This window comes from Lepidochelys kempii, chromosome 3 (genome assembly GCF_965140265.1).
Source record: "Lepidochelys kempii isolate rLepKem1 chromosome 3, rLepKem1.hap2, whole genome shotgun sequence".
Classification (NCBI taxonomy): Eukaryota; Metazoa; Chordata; order Testudines; family Cheloniidae; genus Lepidochelys; species Lepidochelys kempii.
In genome coordinates, this window is record NC_133258.1 from 80,587,931 (window position 1) to 80,602,593 (window position 14,663).

Sequence of the window (14,663 nt, forward strand, 5' to 3'; positions counted from 1 at the left end):
ATGATTATTTCTGTATTCACAATAAATGTGGCATTTTACCTTTTCCCCTTTAATAAGATCCTGCTGGTTTTTATTTTATTGGTATAACATGTGAAAGAAGCTTATTGGAACACCTCTGAGGGTGAGATTTTACTTGTAATCAGTTTCCTACTGTATTAGGCTTAGACTTGCATGGTTTTGTTTTATTTTGCTTGGTAATTTACTTTGTTCTGTCATTCCTTGGAACCACTTAAATCCTACTTTTTATACTTCATAAAATCACTTTTTGCTTATTAATTAACCCAGTGCAAGTAATTAATACCTGGAGGAGCAAACAGCTGTGCATCTCTCGCTCTATCAGTGTTATAGAGAGCGAACAATTTATGAGTTTACCTTGTATAAGCTTTATACAGAGTAAAACGGATTTATTTGAGGTTTGGATCGCATTGGGAACTGGGCGTCTGGGTGCTAGAGACAAGACCACTTCTTAAGCTGTTTCCAGTTAAGTCTGTAGCTTTGGAGGGACATGATTCAGACCTGGCCCTGTGTTTGCAGCAGGCTAGCGTGTCTGGGTCAACAAGACAGGGCACTGAAGCCCCAAGCTGGCAGGGAAAACAGGCTCAGAGATAGTCTCAGCACACCAGGTGGCAGTCCCAAGGGGGTCTCTGACCCAAGCAGTCATAATCCCACTAAAAGGTTGTATTTAAAACTTTTCCAACTGTTTGGACTGATTTTCCGTGTCTGCCATCTGTCTATGCAGAATTGTTTTGGAAAATTTCAGTCAAAATGGTTCAGCTGTTTTAGAGGAGACTGGGGGGTGGAAGGACAGGGAAGTGTTTTGCTATGCTTTGGAGTAGGAACTTGAAATTTGGCAGGGGTGGCCTTTGTGCCAGGGATATGCTTTCTTCCACTTTTTTTTTTTTAAGTTAGACTTTACACATACTCATCAGAGACTCCACTCCTGCTCATATAGCAGGACTTTCCCCCACACTTTCAGCTCTGGGCTACTGTAGGCCCTGGTGGTGCCAAGCCTGGTCACCTAAACTGAGAGCATGGGAACCTGTCTCCCCAGTGCTCTCAAATGATCTCCCCTATTCCTGACTGGAATGCAGGAGGGGTAAGAGCTGGACTAAGGGGTGGGGAATGGAACAATGGGACTGGATGGGTAGAGAAGACTGGAACTCGTTGGGCAAGGAAACTAAGGCTACATCTACACTACAGATGGGATTGACGCTCTGAGATCAATCCACAGGCGGTTGATTTAGTGGGTCTAGTGAAGACCTGCGAAATCGACAGCAGACCGTTCTCCAGTCGATCCCTGTACTCTACCCCTGACAAGAAGAGTAAGGTAAGTCAACAGGAGAATTTCTCCCATCAAACCCCCCGCAGCATAGACCCACGGCAACTTGACCTAAGGTAGGTTGACTTCAGCTATGTTATTCACGTACCTGTTGTTGCGTAGCGTTGGTCAACTTATCATGGTAGCGTAGACATAGCCTGAGCCATGGAGGGAAACAGGGGTGGGGGGGGAAGGAAAAGGAGAAGAGACTGAGATAACACCCATCCACCCAGGGGCAGGAACTACTGGCTAGGCAGTAAGATAGATAAGAAACCTGAGGACTGAAGCCTAGGACTGGCTAGGTGAGGAGAATGGGAGCTGGAGTGGCGAAGAGACAGGACTGGGACATGAACAGGTTGGAGTCAAGTTTGTGGAGCTAGAAGAAGAATCTGTGCCTACTAGACCATACTCCTCACCAGAGCATGGAATGGAACCCAAGAATCCCAAGTCTCACCACTACTCTACAGTCAGTAAGTATCTGAAATCCATTGGCAGTGTTCTATCCCCCTCGGGTGTTGGTCCACATAGAGGATGACAATCTACTACTGCTATCAGTTATTCTGTTTGTTCATGTGGCTGAGGTCTGTTTAGTTGGTCTCAAGTTTCCAACCCTGCTGATGACCTATGTGAGTGTCAACATGCTGCCACATGATGGCATTTGCTTTTTCCGTGTGCCTTAAAAAATTAAAAAAGCAAACAAACAAAAAAAGCCCCCTCCACACCTCTCCCTCCACACACACAACCCAGAAAGTTACAACAGAGCTATGTTAAAAGAACATTACGATTGCAAAGTTAAGCACTCAAAAGTTTACTTTAATTCTGGCAGTTCCTACCTATGCAACCTTAATTCAGGCACCTTCTGAATATGCATGATGATTAAGGCTACGATTTAGTCATGGAAGTCACAGAATCCGTGAACCCCACAGCTGCAACTCCCGGCCCCCATGGGCAGCAGGACACCCCACATCTCCCAGCCCCCATGGGCAACAGAGGACCCCCGCAGCTGCAGGTGGCGCAGGTTCCCCACTGCCCCCAGCTGCTGCAGGTGGCTCCTAGCCCCACTTCAGACAGTGTGGGGATCCAAAGACCCATTTTGTCAGGTTTAGTAAAAGTCACGGACAGGTCATAGCTCCGTGAATTTTTCTTTTTTGTTCGTGACCTGTCTGTACTTTTACTAAAAATATCCATAACAAAATCTTAGCCTTAATTATGATAGTGTCTTTAACTTAATCACACGTAGTTTTTTCTACAAAAACCTTGCCTCATTCCATGTACCATAGAATGCTGCTCACTAAGTAAGCAGCTATTCAATGTTTTGTTTTATATTTATTGTTCAGTGTGTGGCCCTCTGCTTATTTGCTTCACACTATTAAAATCCCACCTTGAAGACAACTATTAATTTCCTTGCAGGCTTTTCTAGAGTACTCATCACTATAGCATCTGAGTGCTTCACAAACATTAATCTATCTTCACAAGGCAGCTATGAGATGAAGGATATTATTATCCCCATTTTATAGATGGGAACTGAGACACAGAGTTCAAGGTCAAAAGTATTAACTAATTGTGTACCCAACTTAAGACATCTAGGACCTGATTTTTCAGAGTATTTAGCATTATATGTTACATATACTTAATGTTCAAATCACAGATTCCATTGACTTCAGTTGCAGCTGTGAGTGCTCAGCACCGCTGCAAGACAGACCTCCGGGTCTCATGTCAGGCTCCAGACAATGAGGCAGTCACAATTAGTGATCACCTGTAAAAAGTGTGACTTACATGACATGTCCAGCATCATTCCCTGTGGCAGGGAAGGATAAAATCCAATTCTCCAGGACAGCATTCACCTGCTTTATCCCTGAAACGCCCCCTTCTTTTCCTGCAATCATCTGCCTCTTTCGTAGTGCACCTTCCAACTTCCACAACAAATGAGCCAGGGAGCCTATAGACAACCGCCTCCTTCACTACACTACCCTGTTTCATCCCCAGAGCTTGTCCAAACTTTGTGCTGAAGGACACAGGGTCTCAAGGAAAAAAAATAGTATGTGATCATGCAATTAAAGTCTGTATAATAATGCAGATGCACTGAATGACCGAATTAAAATTGCACAAGTAGCTTTAATAATGGCACTTCCTAACTTCTGAGCCTTTGACTTTGCAACCTTAATAATGGTCTCTCAGATTTTTTTGTTTGTAATAAATATTACAGTTTGGCTTAATCAAAGAGGCTGAACATGCATAAAGATAAATAAAGTGTGTAATTTACCTCAGCTCCACCCATCCATTTTGGCTCATCAGGAAATTCGGCACATAAAACATCTTTTGACTGGTCAGTCCCAAGGAAGTGGTAAAACAGCTTCTGATGCACATTAGTGGAGGTCTCAGTGCCTGGTATAATTAGAAGGGAATTATTTCATTTTCAAAGACAACTTTTATGTACACCATAAACTTTTTGCAAGCTTCTCTGCCTCCGTACACACACTTGTGGTGAAAGGAGTTATTCAAGGATTGCAGCCGGAAACGGCCAGCAGCCATTCTTATTCTCACTACACAAGTAAGAAGGGTGTGTATTTGAGGGAGATGCACATATGACAAATATTACTAATTTCAGGACGCATTGTTTCATGCTCCATTTTCTGGAAACCATCAGCAACTGAAAACATTATTCAAGGAGTCCAAAATATCGGAGTAGGTTTTGGCATCATGTAACATGAGATGCCATTGATAGTCATTCTATTTAGTAAATTTACAGTAACTAAGTAAGATAACATTGGTATCACTAGGATATTATCAGTTAGTGTTCATATAATAATAGTTGCTAAAAATCAAGAAGTGATATTTTAAGGCTTTGCATGAAGTGCTAGATGAAGCTTGTGATAGGAAAATAGGAATCCATGCCATCAGATTTTGTTTAATCAAATCAAGGTAAAAAAAGAATATTGGCCCAGTAATTTTTGGGCATGCAACATTTAGGCTGCATTTCCTGATTTTTTTCTCATTAAACATTTGTTTGTTTTAAATGTTCAGGAGTGACGGACAGATGCAGTTTAGTCAGTAACTCAATCCTTACCAAATATTTCTAGATTTACTGTACAGCACTGCTACGTAATTTTTTAACTTCTGAACTAGGAGCATTATTTCAATGCAAAAAGGACAAGACAAGGTACCAAATTTGGAAGTTTGTCCAAATTATAGTTCCATAGCAGTTGAATGTGTAAAAATAAAAGACTTGCTCCCAGTATATTTACCAAAAAGTGCTTGGTACAAGATCTTCAAAAACCTCACTGTGGAAAGAAAGATGAGTAAACTGTTCAAAAAAACCAAAAACACAAAAAAACCAGAACAAGAGAGACAGGAAAAAAAACATACTTATAAAGAAAAATAATGTATATGGATTTAGACCCTGATCATTCAAAGACTTACACACCTTTCCCACTATTATCGGGGAACACATATGTTTGTTAAGTCTTTTCAGGAATGGAGAGTGCAGTGTACAGTAGTTATAGAAGTAGCAATCTCAGAGGGGAGTGAGGAGTATCAAGAGGTCAATCAATACTCTACACATCTCAACTGCCCAAGGAAATTTCCTGGGGCAACTCACCATGGATGTGGTTAAATAGTGCTCGAGTAAAACAATTTTCTAGCCACTATTACACCCACCTGTTGAAAAAAGGGGTTACTTTTCTCCACTGATGCGAGACATACTTACCGTCACTTTTCCCATCTTGTTTTGGATAGCTGTTGTAGAACATGCCTTTTCCGTCATGGGTCCAAGCCATGCAACTGAATTTAACCCTTTCCAGCATATCTGGAAGCTCTTCAGGACCATCCACTTTCATAAACTTGATAGTTACCCAGTCTGAGCCACTGGAACTCAGACCGTAAGCAAAGTATTCACCATCTTCACTGAACGCATAGCCTACAGATAAAGCCAAACAAATGCCCGGGTCACTCTTTCTATTTGGCTGCACAACTTTCTAACATTTGCCACACATTAACCAAATCTGAACCAGGGAAAGTTAAAATATATGCAATAACTGTGTTCACTTAACAGAAATGTTTCTCCAGTACATTTTAGATTGCTAGTTTATTTCGACTTGAAAGAAAAGGAAAAAAGGAAATGAAGGAGCATGTTACCAGTTTAAAGTTGAAGCATTTAAAAAAAATAACTTTCACTTTTAAATAAATGTTTGGAGCACACTTTCTTTTGTTTGTTTTAAACTACCGAAGTAGGATGTGGCTCGCTCCGCCAGCAACTAGTAGCGAATGCACTGGCAGTACCAGTGATCTTTGGTTGCTGGCCGTCTCTCACCTACTGCACATCTTTAGGTTGGAAGCGTCTTACCATCTTTCAACATGAAGTGGTGACGCAAGTTATTTATACACATATGTAGTAACTAGAAGGAGTGCTGTCTAGTGGTTATCCCAAAAGACAGAGAGGCAGGACTGTTAATTTCTACTCCCAGAGCTGCCACCGATGCAACTATTTAGTGTTTCTATCACTTCTAATCCATGCTTAGACTCTAAGCCTTAGCGTAAACCACAGCTGAAGTGAGGCGGCATCACACTTGACTGGTGGGCCCTGCAGTGTTCAAGTCGCTCCTTCCTAAAAACCTGTCTGTTAATTGGGAAGGGGCGCACACATCTTTAAACACTTTTTTTTCCAAATGGGGCTTTCAACATTCCCACTGTTTGACCCTATAATAAATCTATAATTTATTAGAGTCCCTACACACAGCTCTGTGTAGCTCAAAAGCTCATCTCTTTCACCAACAGAACTTGCTCCAGTAAAAGACACTACTTCACTCAGAATATTCAAGTATTAGTTAACGACCACTGGTTGGTAATTCGTTCTGGGGATATGAAGGGATCTTTAGTACAATCAACTGTTCCCAAACACATGGTATTCACTTTTCTGGAGTTTCTGGAGATTCCACAAGTTCACAGCTAACTGACTGAGAGTTTAGCTTAGCATACCATCCTTTTTACACAAAGAAAGACTGGCACATGACAAATGCTGAGGACAATCTACTAACAAGTATCTGAACTGTGAGCCTCTTCCTCAATTGCCTGTAGATGCTGGTGGAAAGCAGAGGGGCAGGCTTATAATTAAATTAACAGGAAGTTAAAGAAGTAGAGGTGGGCTGACAAAAGACAAACTTCCTCAAAGAAAGCGATTGCCATTCCTGAGAGTCATTTCAAGTTAGACTCTGCAAAGCAATAGAAAATAGAGAGAAATATACTGGAAAAAACTCTGCACCACCAGATGGACAGATTATATGACCTAATAGAATTAGTTGGAAAAGACCCGAGATTTATGTACTTCTATCTGAATCATGGGAGGAAAACAAGATTCTGCAACATCTTTCAGGAGGGCCTTAGATGGATGTTGGCCCAGGCACGCAGGGACAAATTCAGTCTGGTTATAAACAAGCTCAACTCTACTGAAAAAAATGGATTACACCAAGCCTGAATTTGGCCTGGTGTTTCAACTAGCAATATAATTACAAGTTAAATGATTATGATTTTTTTTTAAAGCCTTCCTCCACCACTGTGCACATGCACCTACCTTTATAGCTCATAAGGCCTTGTCTTCAATAGGAAAAAAAGTGTTAACTCACTTGAGGCAAGAACATAAGAGCTGCCTTGCTGAGCCAGACTATCGTCAACTTTGCCCAGTATCCTGTCTCCCAACAGAGCTTCAGGGGGAGTATACAGAACAGGGCAATTATGGAATGATCCATCAGTCTTCCACTCCCTGCTAGTCAAAGGTTTAGGGTTGCCGGAGATCACTCACCACCTTGGCTAATAGTCACTGATGGACTTATCCTTCATGAACATACCCAGGTCTTTTTTTAAACTAGTTATACTTTTGGCCATCATATGTCATGACAATGAGTTCCACAGGTTAGTTGTGCTTTGTGAGAGAAGGACTTTCTTGTTTGTATTAAACCTGCTGCCTCTTAATTTAATCAGGTAACTCCTGGTTTTTGTATCATGTGAAAAGGTAAATAAACAGGGTAAACAGCGAAGTGTTATTTACTTTTTCCACACCTCTTACAATTTTATAGACCTGTATCATATCCCCCCTTAGTTGTCTCTTTTTTTAAGTTGAACAGCCCAAATCTTTTTAGTCCCTGCTCATGTGGAAACCATTCCTTACCTGTGGTCATCTTTCTTGCCTTTCTCTGAACTTTTTCCAGTTCCACTATAACGTTTTTGAGATGGGGCAACTAGAACTGGATACAGTATTCAAGGCATTGGTGCTCCATGGATTTATATATTGGCATTATGATTTTCGTCTTAGTTTCTATCCCTTTTCTAATAGTTCCAAACGTACTGTTAGCCTTTTAGACTGCTGCGGTGCATTGAGATGACGTTTTCAGAGAACTATCCATGGTAACTCCATGATCACTTTCTTGGGTGATAACAGTTAATTTAGAATCTATTGTATATGGATAGTTGGGATTATTTTTCCCCCCATGTGCATTATTTTGCGCCTATCTATGTTGAATTACATCTGACATTGTTGCTCCGTTACCCAGTTTTGTGAGATCCCTCTAAGTCCAAAGCATACTGTGAGGAGTTAACTATCTTGAATAATTTTGTATCATCTGCAAACTTCACCACTTCACTGTTTGTGCCCTTTTCCAGATAATTAATGAATATACTGAACAGTACCGGTCCCAGTACAGATCCTTGGAGGACTGCACTGTTCATCCCTCTCCATTGTGAAAACTGACTATTTATTCCTACCCTTTGTTTCCTCCCTTGCAACCAGTTACTGATCTACAAAAGGACCTTCACTCTTATTCCATGGCTACTTAGGATATGTCTACACTGCAATTAAACACCTGCAGCTGTCCCATCTCAGCTGACTCGGGCTCGTGCTATGGGGCTGTTTAATTGCAGTGTAATGTTCAGATTCTGGCTTGAGGACCTCGGGAGGGGAAGGGTTCCAGAGCCCAGGCCCAAGCATCTCTATACTGCAATTAAACAGCCCCATAGCCTGAGTCCCAGGAGCCTGAGTCAGCTGACAAAGGCCAGTTGCCAGTGTTTCATCACAGTGTAGACATGCCCTCAGTTTCCTCAAAGGGACCTTGTCAAAGGCTTTCTGAAAATCCAAGTATACTGTATCAACTGGATCACCCTTTTCCACACAGAATTATAGAAATGTAGGACTGGAAGGGACCTCAATAGATCATCTAATCCAGTCCCCTGCACTGAGATGGGACAGCTGCAGGTGTTTAATTGGAGTGTAGACATATCCTAAGTAGCCATGGGATAAGAGCGAACCAATGATAACTTCTCTGAGTTCAGTTTTCTAACCAGTTGTGCACCCACCTTATAGTAGGTTTCTCTAAGCTATATTTCCATAGTTTGCTTATAAGAGGGTCATGTGAGACAGTATCAAAAGCCTTTTACTAAACTTGAGATATGTCACATCTACTGCTTCTCCCTTATCCACGAGGCTTGTTAAACTGATAAAGATATTAGGTTGTATTCTTGTTGGCTCCCTCAAGGAACTCTAATGAATCAATGAGGCATGACTTCCCTTTACAAAAGTACTGGTGCTCAGTACTTAATTTGGGCTCACCTGCTTGTAATTGCCAGGATTGCCTCTTTTAAAAAGACAGCATTACATTCAGTACCTTCCAGTTATCTGGTACAGAGGCTGATTTCAGTGATAGTAGTTCTGTAATGTTATACTTAAATTCTTTCAGAACTCTTGGGGGAATACCATCTGGTCCTGGTGACTTACTACAGTTTATTGATCAATTTGTTCCGAAATTTTTCTACTGACACATCAAGTTGGACAGCAGTTCAAATTTTGTCACTACCAAAGATCAGCTCTGATGTATATCCCCCACATCCTCTACAGTGAAGACGAATGCAAAGAATTCATTTAGCTTCTCTACAATGGCCTCGTCTTCTTTGAGTGCTCCTTTAGCACCTCTATCATCCAGTGGCCCCACTCCTGTTTGGCAAGCTTCCTGCTTCTGATGTATTTTTTTTTTTTAAAAAAAACCAAAGGTTACTGTTAGTTTCGGCATCTTTAGCAAGTTCTTCTCAAATGCTTTCTTGGTCTGCCTTACTAAATTTTTTTTAAATTTACTTGTCAGTGTCTATGTTCCTTCCTATTTTCCTCATTAGGATTTGACTTCCATATTTTAAAGGATGCCGTTTTGTCTCTACCATCCTCCACTGTTTAGCCACGGTGGCATTCTTTTGATCCTTCTACAGTCTTTTGTTATCTGGGGTATACATTTAGTCTGAGCCTGTTATAGTGTTTTTAAGTTGTCTCCATGTTGGTTGCAGGCATTTTACCTTTGTGACTGCTCTTTTCAATTTCCATGTAACTAGCATCCTTATTCTTGTGTAGTTCCCCTTTTTAAAAGTTAAATGTTACTGTGGTGGAGGTTTTGATATTTTCACCTCCTACAAGGATATTAAATTTAATTACATTATGGTCACTACTGCCAAACAGTTCAGCCTACAGAGGCAGCTTGTACATTTCACATGAGTTAGTAGGTTAAGGTAAGCCCATAGCTCCCTCACACACTCTTTAACTCAACCTGCTAGCTCATGTAAAAGCTACATACTGTCTGGCCTTCACTAGGATTCTGCCTCAAGTGAGAGGCATTCGTTGCTTGTTCAAGGCAGCTGGGCTGTGCATGGATGTAGCATGAGGCTGACATGACAGTGCCACAGGTACAGCTTAATTAACATACAAAAACTTTTGTAAAAGGTAGATCAGCATCTTTAACTAGACTCTGTACTGGACAGACAATCAGTGGAGAGGCAAAGCACTACTCTGTAGAACTCCCACTCTGCCTTGCCCAATAATTACCATTTCTGGCATAAAGCTGGACAAATACTTTGAACTGACATTTGAAAGAAGTTACACTAGAAAGTGCTGAGGCACCTGAGTATTAGAGGTGTCCATCACACAAATGCATATGAGGATTATAAACAATCCAGAAAGCCAACAGCCTGTGCTGAGAGAGAGACCGAGGAAAGATTACCCAAGGTTAGCAAGTGACATTAGATATTCTTTCCGCAGACACATAAGAAACTAATAATCATTAGGAATTTTTTTAAGTAATGAGAATTCCTCGCACTCACCTTTTTATCTTTTGCTTTTTTATTTTGAGTAGACAAAACCCCTATCAGACACCACAGCTTTCCCCATAAAAATACTTATGAACATTATGTTTTGATGTAAACAAAACCCCCTAACTTTTATAGTTTTTGTAGCCTCTGTTTTTTAAAAATCTCCTGCCTCACTGACCTCGTAAAGCCACAGTGCCATCATCAGAAAGCTTATTTGGATCAAGAAATATTTTGGCATCAGCATCCAAGGATTCTTGCACATATAATACTCGTTGGTTCTGCAGTCCAGTATTGTAAAAGTGAAAATACCTGGAAAACACAAACTGAATAAGTAAAAAGGAACTATTTTAAATTTTCCAGATCAACTTTTAAAAAAAAAAAAAAAAAAAAAAAAAGAAGAAGAAGAGTAGGGTGTGAAAGATTGATAAGAAGCCATAAAAGAAACAGAAGCCATACAGTAGTAACATCTTTACAAAAGAGTATCCAAATGCTTCTGGAATAGAGGAATGTGGAATTCATCTAAGCCACCCTCTACCAAAAAACCCCAAACACACACAGACTAACTATATACAATAGAGGATGAAGTAACTTCCACACTACAACATGACACTGAACCGTTTGACAACCTTGACATGTTAGCAAGTTAGGGAAGCTTCACAGGACTGTTTACCTTTGAAGCAGTAATACTGAGTGCAAAGGTTTTCTAAGTTTTAAAAATAATAATTCAGAATTTTCATTCTCTAAACTTTTCCCCTCATATGCTTCCTAGAGGGAATGACTCCTTTATTTTTCCTTCCATCCTGAGTACTGTATCTGGGGGCTGATAAGTAAGTTTTAAATACAAGAAACTGCATTTGAAACTGTTTCCCTGCATTTCCTTGCTAAGGTCTAGAACAGTAATAAGTGTCAGGAGATAGCTGCATGAACCAAGAGTTACAAAATTATATTAGTGGTGCTGTCCACCTGAGGAATGGGTATTAGAAGTGCGTGCTTAGAAATTAATAAATTCAACCAAGAAATTGATCTCGTCTTCGTAAATTAGTGATGATGATAGAATCTCATGTACGAGGATTCAGCAAACAATATAGGTGAAGATGCGTATGCAAGTTCAGACCACGATAAGAACTGCAAACACGATTGCATGTGGGACAGAAGACTGTCGCATCTTTGCTTTACTCAGTTCACATTTTTCACACAAGATGTTAATGCACCTTGATTCAAAGCAGTTAGTGGCGACATGACAAATCTTGCTTTGTCATGGGATGTTGCTTCCCATTTGTCACCCTGGCACATTGAAGCACGTCTTTATATCCCTTTTTACTGGCCACCATGAGAATAGGTGCCTTGCTTTAGCTGACCACACAGTATGGCCTAGGGCAGTGGTTTTCAAACTGTGGGTCATGAGCCAGTACTGGAATGTAAGGCACTGGGTCACCGTGGCTCTGGTCAACACTGCCGACCAGGCCGTTAAAAGTCCGATCAGCAGTGCTGCCCGGCTAAGGCAGGCTAGTCCCTACCTGTTCTGACACTACGCTGCGCCCCGGAAGCGGCCAGAAGCAGGTCCGTCTCCTAGGCGGGGGGACCACAGGGCTCTGCGTGCTGCCCCTGCCCCGCACTCCTGTTGGCCGGGAACTGGCCAGTGGGAGCTGGGGGGTCCGGTGCCTGTGGGCGAGAGCCACGAAAGCTGCTTGCATACCTCCACCTAGGATCCAGACCTGCTTCTGGCCTCTTCCGGTCCGCAGCGCCAGGACAGACAGGAAGCCTGCCTCTGCACCCTGGCTGTGCCGCTGACCGGGAGCCACTGGAGGCAAGTCCATACTCCAATCCTGCACCCCAATCCCCTGCCCCAGCCTTGAGCCCCTCCACCTCCCCACCCAGAGCCCCTTCCTGCAGCCCAAATCCCTCATCCCCGGCGCCACCCCAGAGCCTGCACCCCCAGTCCAGAGCCCTGACCCCCTCCTGCACTCCAAACCCTTGCACCCCTAGTCCAAAGCTTCCTCCCACATCCTGAACCCCTCATTCCTGGCCCTACTCCGTAGCCCTCACCCCCGCACCACAACCCTCTGCTCCAGCTCTGAGCCCCTCCACACCCCAAATCCCTCATCCTCAGCTCCGCTGCATCATGAGCATCACAAATTTTCTTCAACTGGGTAGCCAGAAAAAAAGTTTGAAAGCCACTAGCCTAGGGCATTCTCAAGTCAGCCATACAAACAACATAGCCAGATCAACACAGCTGCGCTTTTATGAACATACTCTGAATGCCAGACATCCCACAACTATTAAGGAATTTGATACTGGGAATCTTGTTCCATATGTGCTGTCTTCAGTCTGTTTGCAGGGTCAAATAGTGGGACACGTTTTCCCAATGTGGCAGCGATATGTTGTCCACATCTCACAACCATATAGAAGCACTGTAAGCAAGGCTTGTTTTGATGCCCTTATTGTTCCACAGCCAGTGTGACCGCATTCCAAATGTAGAGCTGGCCTTGGGAAAGCAATGAGCAACTTCATTATCAATTGTGGCATTTTGTGACAACATACTCCCTAAGCTGCAGAACTTCTCCAGTGACTTGAGCGGAGCACTGTTGATCTTAATAAGAAGTTAGACATGTACATCCCACAGCACAGGTTGGTACAGTACTTCAGTTTTCTTTAGGCCGATTGTGAAACTATTCCAAACTAGTAAGGACCTAGCTAACCTGCAAAGGCTGTGTGTGTCTTCGTTTCATTGTATAGGACTCTGCAGTTTATTACTAAGTTGCCAGTGAGGTCAAGTCAAATCTACAACTTCTCGGGGGAGGGGTTCTCCATTGCTTCCAGACATCAATGAATTAAAACAATTCGGAATCCAACAGTTATATACTATTGTGTTACTCTAGGAGCAGTGATGAAAGTAAAGCCCTGAGATTAGAAACTACTTAGACAATGGGCTTGTAAATACCCTCAGCCGACAGAACTGACTGTTGCACAAGATTGTATGCAACGTTGTTGTAGCCATGTTGATCCCAGGATATTAGAGACACAAAGTGGGTGAGCTAATATCTTTTAGTGGACCAACTTCTGTTGGTGAGAGAGAGAAGCTTTCGAGTTTACACAGGTCCTGAAGAAGAGCTCGGTATCAGCTTGAAAGCTTGTCTCTCTCACCACAGGTGCTGGCTTTCTCAGGGTCCCAAGGGTGCTCAACTCCCCATTCCGCCCCAAGCCCCACCCCCACTGGACCTCTTCTCCCAACCCCTCACCCACACCCCATCTCTTCACCGTCCCCTCTCCATCCCTTCCCATCCAGCGCCTCCTACATGCCGCGGAACAGTTGATCACATGGGTGGGAGGCACTTGGGAGGGAGGGAGGGAGCTGGCTGCCGGTGGGTGCTAAGCACCCACTAAATTTTTCCATAGCTGCTCCAGTGCTGGAGCACCCACAGAGTCAGCGCCTATGTTTCTCACCAACAGAAGTTGGTTCAATAAAAAAAATACTATCTCACCCACCCTGTTGCAAAATATGCAGTTTAGATTATGAAAGTTGAAGGGTATTTTTTAAAAGTAAATTATGTGTATTTTTTCCATCTGACTGCATTTTTTTTTTTTTTTTTTAGTTAGTTTCACTTCTGTGTTGCCAGGTATTTTCACTTCCTAGTTTACTAAATTAGCATGACTGGACCACTGTTTCCCAGAAAACTTTTTGTGCTCCCTGAGCTTTTTAAAGAGTATTTGTAATACCTGCTGTTTCAGAGATGCTTAGTTGCAGCTGCTATTTCTTATCTTATAGTTGAAATGATAGGATTTATTAATTTCTAAACATTATAACCATAAGAAGTTTATAGGCCTTATTTCAACTGAGTAAGATGTACATGAGAAAGCCTTTTTTAGATCATGTAATCTCTAGATCTGGATAAATATGATTAGAAGTGGTACAACAATCAGAGTTTTTTTGAAGTTAGTCTCTCACATGAGGTTGATCATTACTAATGGATAGTGAATACCTATAGCATCCCTATCTGAAATATGAGGAGCTACAGCTCCTCTCCGTGGCTTTGTGTAGCAAAACCCCACTTTCTGAGTAGTCCTCATTTCCCGAACTCTGTGAAGCAGCATGGAAGGGATAGGGGAATTCCTTGCCTAGAATAAGAATATCCATAGAAAGAAAATGAAAATGACTATGTAAAGTCCTGTCAATTGCACCAAGTAAACCAACCAAAAAATAGCATAATTTCCTCCAGCCCCCCAACCTTTCCAG

The 14,663-nt window shown here is 42.1% G+C and overlaps 1 protein-coding gene across 4 annotated transcripts in view; it reads right to left on the reverse strand.

The window, feature by feature from the left end:
- PREP (prolyl endopeptidase) overlaps positions 1-14,663 on the reverse strand; it is a 177,242-nt gene that overhangs the window by 143,918 nt on the left and 18,661 nt on the right. For all 4 annotated transcript variants that reach the window (XM_073336887.1, XM_073336888.1, XM_073336890.1 and 1 more), the window contains exons 4-6: positions 10,608-10,738; positions 5,025-5,234; positions 3,582-3,703 (exon numbers count right to left, since the gene is read on the reverse strand). In XM_073336887.1, coding sequence (XP_073192988.1) covers positions 3,582-3,703; positions 5,025-5,234; positions 10,608-10,738 — 463 coding nt within the window. The remainder of the gene's footprint in view (positions 1-3,581; positions 3,704-5,024; positions 5,235-10,607; positions 10,739-14,663) is intronic.